This window comes from Limulus polyphemus, unplaced genomic scaffold, assembly GCF_000517525.1.
Source record: "Limulus polyphemus unplaced genomic scaffold, Limulus_polyphemus-2.1.2 Scaffold6029, whole genome shotgun sequence".
NCBI lineage: Eukaryota > Metazoa > Arthropoda > Merostomata > Xiphosura > Limulidae > Limulus > Limulus polyphemus.
Window position 1 is genome coordinate 1 of NW_013671639.1, and position 6,749 is coordinate 6,749.

General features: G+C 35.1%; 1 protein-coding gene across 6 annotated transcripts in view; it reads left to right on the plus strand.

The window, feature by feature from the left end:
• The first annotated feature begins 489 nt into the window (after positions 1-489).
• LOC106473270 (ras-related GTP-binding protein D-like) overlaps positions 490-6,749 on the plus strand; it is a 13,696-nt gene continuing 7,436 nt past the window's right edge. For all 6 annotated transcript variants that reach the window (XR_002613640.1, XR_002613641.1, XR_002613642.1 and 3 more), the window contains exons 1-3: positions 490-685; positions 1,895-2,009; positions 5,518-5,660. Coding sequence is in view for 1 of the 6 variants with exons in the window: in XM_013933954.2 (XP_013789408.1) it covers positions 495-685; positions 1,895-2,009; positions 5,518-5,660 (449 nt within the window). In the remaining 5 variants the exon portion in view is untranslated. The remainder of the gene's footprint in view (positions 686-1,894; positions 2,010-5,517; positions 5,661-6,749) is intronic.

Consider the following 6,749-nt stretch of genomic DNA (forward strand, 5'->3'; position numbering starts at 1 on the left):
ATGTCTAATGTAGATAACACTTCAGTTACATTCCTTCTGGTCTATCAGTTCAAAATTATGTATGTCTAATGTAGATAACACTTCAGTTACATTCCTTCTGGTCTATCAGTTCAAAATTATGTATATCTAATGTAGATAACACTTCAGTTACATTCCTTCTGGTCTATCAGTTAAAAATTATGTATATCTAATGTAGATAACACTTCAGTTACATTCCTTCTGGTCTATCAGTTCAAAATTATGTATGCCTAATGTAGATAACACTTCAGTTACGTTCCTTCTGGTCTATCAGTTCAAAATTATGTATATCTAATGTAGATAACACTTCAGTTACGTTCCTTCTGGTCTATCAGTTCAAAATTATGTATGTCTAATGTAGATGTCTAAACATTTGTTGGATTTTAAAACTATTTTCCATGTGTTCCATAAGCTTGGAATATTATAAAGTCACACTCTCTTTGTTTTACTATTCCTTGAATCCAAAGGACGACTACATGGAAGCCCTTAACAAGCTTCACATGACTGTTTCCCGAGCTTATAAAGTCAACACAGAAATACGTTTTGAAGTCTTTATCCACAAAGTTGATGGCTTGTCAGATGACCACAAGATTGAGACACAGAGGGACATAAACCAAAGGGCAAGTGATGACTTGTTGGATAGTGGAATTGACAATGTCCATTTAAGGTCAGGTGCATATTATATAACGTATCGGTTGTGGTGAAGAGAAACGTGTGCATGTTGTATACAGTACCGGTAGTGGTGAGGAGAAACGTGTGCATGTTGTATATAGTACCGGTAGTGTTGAGGAGAAACGTATGCATGGTTGTATATAGTACCGGTAGTGTTGAGGAGAAACGTATGCATGTTGTATATAGTACCGGTAGTGTTAAGGACAAACGTATGCATGTTGTATATAGTACCGGTAGTGGTGAGGAGAAACGTATGATAAATATGAACTTTCTGTAGCTGATAACAAAAATTTTGCTTTAAATGTTTTCATTGTAACCTGGTAAAGGGGAAATTTAATTGAATCTTAGTATTTTATAAAAAATATCAGTTTAAAAATTAATTTTTGTTTACGTAACATAATGAACTGAATATTAAAAACAATTTTCCAGGGTTTTATATGATTTGTCCAAAAAAATTTGTCAAATTCATTTGTTCAAGTCATTGTAATTCTATGTCTTAACAAATAAAAAATGGTCGAAAGTGTAATAAATTTAGGGGAATTTTTTATAGTACATGTAGGTCTACCTTATCCTGGTTGATTGTGTGAGTATTTTTGTTAAATGTTTCACTTTTTTTTTCATCTGTTGGTCATAAACAATGTTTTGTAGTTTATAATTTAATCTTTTTTTTTTTGGTATAATAACTCAGTTTTATGCGTACGTAACCAACTTTTTTTTTACATAATATTCTGATTAGTGGAATTAATTGATTATTCTCACATTAGACTTAGATTGTTTGAATAATTGGAAATGATAATAATTAGAAATGCTAATTTTGATCAATCTGTTGTTTTTGTGAGACCTGACACTAATTGATTAAGCTGAACAACCTGCAATTAACGAAAAATATTAATGAGAAATCGTAAGGGCAATCTTTCGATTACTTGGATAGTTGAAATATTAGCAAATGCTAATTATTATTAGTTGATAATTTTTGTTTCATTAATTGATTTAATGCCACAAATATTTTGTGTTCTTGAGCCGAAGCTTGCACTGTTTACTTTGAATGAATCTTGAGATTGTACACATTTAGTGCAGTAGCTCGAGAAGGTGTGTCAGAATGTGAAGTGTTAAGATGAATGAAGACTCTTGGTCTGACCAGTAACTGGTCATTGATTCTACTAACCATGGATAAAATTGATATTACAAAGTATTTGTTTTTCAGTTTCTACCTGACCAGTATTTATGATCATTCAATATTTGAAGCCTTAAGCAAAGTCGTCCAGAAGCTAATTCCACAGCTACCGACCTTAGAGAATCTACTGAACATCTTCATATCGGTAAGTAGAACGTGCTTATTTTATTATAGGGTTATAATAAAAGGTATAGATTTTGACTTCAATAGTACTAATTTGTGTAACTTACTAATGACATTAGCATAACAATTAGTTGATATCTGATTGAAAACACTCTTATTTTCCAGGTAATCCATGAAATAAAACATCACATGCAGTTTAAAAATGTGTTATCCAGAACAGTAATTATATTCTTTTATATGAATGATAAACACCATGTAGTTTAGGTATACGTACAGACAGAGCAAGCTTTCATCGCAGTAATTATATTCTTTTATATAAATGATAAACACCATGTAGTTTAGGTATACGTACAGACAGAGCAAGCTTTCATCGCAAGACTACCGTATTGTGGTAAGTTAAAAGGACTTCACTGACTTAAGCAAAACAAGTCTATATTTCACAGTCACCTTTCGAAGCAGGTCAACAGTCGTACTTTTCAATATAAGAATGTTGGTTAATTAAACATGCCTAACAAACATAATGTTACATAAACAGGAAAATGGAACAGAGGTAACCCTAACAGTTTGAGTAGGAACTAACTACGGACCTTCTACTATAACAAAAAGCTACAAGAGAGATGGTTATTGTCGGTCACATTTGTTTAACGACATTGTTAGTGTTAATTTATTAAATATATGCCTTGGGTAAATCAGCCAAACAAATAACTGGAATGTCAATTTTACATGGATTTTCAGAGTTTTTCTTCATTATCTGTGTCATTTTCTATGATTCATGTAAATCTGGTTTGAAAATATAGGGGGGGGGGCAGCCTACACTACAACAATGTTCCTCATGCTTGTAATGCTTTGTAAACAAAGGGTCCAATGTATAATGTGACTCTCTCTCATTGGCTGCTCATTATGGAATGTTTCACTACACATACACTATGTGATATGGCTATAGCTGCCTCCATCATGCCCGTGTGAAGACAGTGATTTGTCAGGTAAAGCTGAAATAGAATCTGTCAAATCTATCTTTACAATTCTTCATCCAACTTAAAAAACAAAATCAGTAGACCACGAGCATTTCATATGTTGACATATTTATTAGACATGTCGACCCATTTATCCTGAAATGAGCTATGAAACCTGGATGAGAACACTGTTGGAATTATTTCTTCGTTGAGCCGATCAGTCACATTTTGACAGTTGCATGGAGCTATTCTAGCCACATGTCGTAATGTAAACGGACACAGTATTTTTGAGAAGGGAATACTTTTATTCTGGAAGCTGAAAATTTTAAAGTTTGGGCAAAAACTTGGCTGGTTTCATGCAGGCGATAACAGGGTTATTTATTAAGTTAGTGAATATGATGATCGAATATTTATTGTTCATTGGTGATGTACCTGAAAATATTAATATTATGTGTCCCAAACATGCTCTGAGAGCACCCACTCTGGCTGCTTGCTTGTAGCCCGCTCTATGGGATTTCAGAGTTGTTTTTTTTTATTTTTTCCTGTTGAAAGCCCTGAAGTAAACAGGGAAACACAGTAATAGTAACACTTGGAGTTGAAATGAAATATAAACCATCTGACATCTTGTGTATTTATTGAAGCAAAGCAGCCATTCAGTGTAAAAAAAAACCCTCGCCATGCTTTATTGTATTGGAGTGATCCAATATACCAAAGGAGCTACTAATATTCTTGTGGTTTGTGTGTGTCTTTTAATAAAACAACTTTTGTTTGAATAATGGACATTAAATAAAGCCTCAGACTGAAAGTCCCACAGAAACAAATCCTCGGGCCAAAAGGTCCCACAGAAACAAATCCTCGGGCCAAAAGGTCTCACAGAAACAAAGCCTCGGGCCAAAAGGTCTCACAGAAACAAAGCCTCGGGCCAAAAGGTCCCGCAGAAACAAAGCCTCGGGCAAAAAGGTCTCGCAGAAACAAAGCCTCGGGCCAAAGATTCAACTGAGACAATGCCTCTGGCCAAAAATTCCACTGAGACAATAAAATTGAATAGAAAGTTGTAAAAAGACAAACTGGACATCATTACTATTCAAATATCAGAGATAAACCATTCTTGACTAGACATCATATATTAGTACATGTTAATTCTTTTACATATATTACATGTATATGTATCCTTCTAGAAGAGCACAACCAGTTAATTTGACTCCACCTACAGTAAAGAAAGGAAAGTTCTTAAAGTATGCTATTTTGAAATAAGTAATTATTATGAAATATTTAAAACATCTATCTTTGTTTTATTGTTTCTGAAAATAGACCTGACATTGGGAAAGTTCTTTACCTATAAAGAGTTGTGTAGGTGTAGCATGGTGTAGATAAAGAGTTGTGTAGGTGTAGTGTGGTGTAGAGAAAGAGTTGTGTAGGTGTAACGTGGTGTAGAGAAAGAGTTGTGTAGGTGTAACGTGGTGTAGAGAAAGAGTTGTGTAGGTGTAACGTGGTGTAGAGAAAGAGTTGTGTAGGTGTAGTGTGGTGTAGAGAAAGAGTTGTGTAGTGTGGTGTAGAGAAAGAGTTGTGTGGGTGTAGCGTGGTGTAGAGAAAGAGTTGTGTGGGTGTAGCGTGGTGTAGAGAAAGAGTTGTGTAGGTGTAGCGTGGTGTAGATAAAGAATTGTGTAGGTGTAGCGTGGTGTAGATAAAGAGTTGCGTAGGTGTAGCGTGGTGTAGAGAAAGAATTGCGTAGGTGTAGCGTGGTGTAGATAAAGAGTTGCGTAGGTGTAGCGTGGTGTAGATAAAGAGTTGTGTGGTGTAGCGTGGTGTAGATAAAGAGTTGCGTGGGTGTAGCGTGGTGTAGATAAAGAGTTGCGTAGGTGTAGCGTGGTGTAGATAAAGAGTTGCGTAGGTGTAGCGTGGTGTAGATAGAGTTGCGTAGGTGTAGCGTGGTGTGGATAGAGTTGTGTAGGTGTAGCGTGGTGTAGAGAAAGAGTTGCGTAGGTGTAGCGTGGTGTAGATAGAGTTGCGTAGGTGTAGCGTGGTGTAGATAGAGTTGCGTAGGTGTAGCGTGGTGTGGATAGAGTTGTGTAGGTGTAGCGTGGTGTAGAGAAAGAGTTGCGTAGGTGTAGCGTGGTGTAGATAGAGTTGTATAGGTGTAGCGTGGTGTAGAGAAAGAGTTGTGTAGGTGTAGCGTGGTGTAGAGAAAGAGTTGTGTAGGTGTAACGTGGTGTAGAGAAAGAGTTGTGTAGGTGTAACGTGGTGTAGATAAAGAGTTGTGTAGGTGTCGCGTGGTGTAGATAAAGAGTTGTGTAGGTGTCGCGTGGTGTAGATAAAGAGTTGTGTAGGTGTCGCGTGGTGTAGAGAAAGAGTTGTGTAGGTGTAGCGTGGTGTAGATAAAGAGTTGTGTAGGTGTGTATAACAGTTTTGTTGTTGTTTTTCTACAAAAATAAACTTAAGTTAGAAAAATGTTTTAGATAAATTTTTTCATGCATTACCCACGAAAAGTTGTTAAGCCTATCATAATAGTACTAATTTATCTTCATTTGTCAACTTGCTTATCTTTTTGTTTCATGATCGGTGTTGTTTTTTTGTCAGAATTCGGGAATAGAGAAGGCTTTCCTGTTTGACATTGTTAGTAAAATATACATTGCTACAGACAGTTCACCTATAGATATGCAATCGTACGAGCTCTGCTGTGACATGATCGATGTGGTGATTGACATTTCGTGTATATATGGGTAAGTCTGTTATTCTTGTATTTAGAAATTATTATTTAAATGTTTTGAAAGAAGTCAGACATATCTAGAGTTTAGATCAAATTGTAAGCTGATTTAAAAAGGCAGCTTAAACCTTTCCAGGCTGGTGACAGCATTTCATACACTTCTGTATTTGTTTTCATGAAAATATTAATAACTTGGAAATGGAACCATATCTGTTCTAAAACACGTAAAGTTTGATAACCATTGGCTGATTTTGGTAAATGTACAATATAGGAAATAGAAACTGGTATATATGACATTACGACATACTACGTCGTTATGTAACACTCCTTTAACTGTTGACCTGATAGTCTGGTTTCTCACAACCGGTACATATGACATTACGACATACTACGTTGTTATGTAACATTCCTTTAACTGTTGACCTGGTAGTCTGGTTTCTCACATGCGTATTAGCTATAATATAAACATACAGCTGTTTCAGCTCATACCAAAATCTAGGCTACCATAAGGTAACAAATGTTAATAAAATCTACATCAAAACAAGATTTTAAATCTGAACACAGTGATGTTTTTATTTTATAGGTAATTTGTGAGAGAACATCAAATTTTGTTCCACATAATGTTGTCATTTTTCCTGATAAAAAAAAAAAATACACGAGCTAATAGGCTGAAGAAAAGCTGAGTCTGTCAAACACCATTGCTCAACAAAAACTTTAAACATCAGACATTGGTTGATATAGTGTAAAATACTTCACTGTGAAGAAAAAAATCCTTTGATCTTAAAAATACTTGAAAAAATAATATATTTTACAACATGACTGTATCTTCCAGCTTGACTGAACAGAATATATTTTACAACATGACTGTATCTTCCGGCTTGACTGAACAGAATATATTTTACAACATGACTGTATCTTCCGGCTTGACTGAACAGAATATATTTTACAACATGACTGTATCTTCCGGCTTGACTGAACAGAATATATTTTACAACATGACTATATCTTCCGGCTTGACTGAACAGAATATATTTTACAACATGACTGTATCTTCCGGATTGACTGAACAGAATATATTTTACAAATATTGACTGTATCCTTCCGG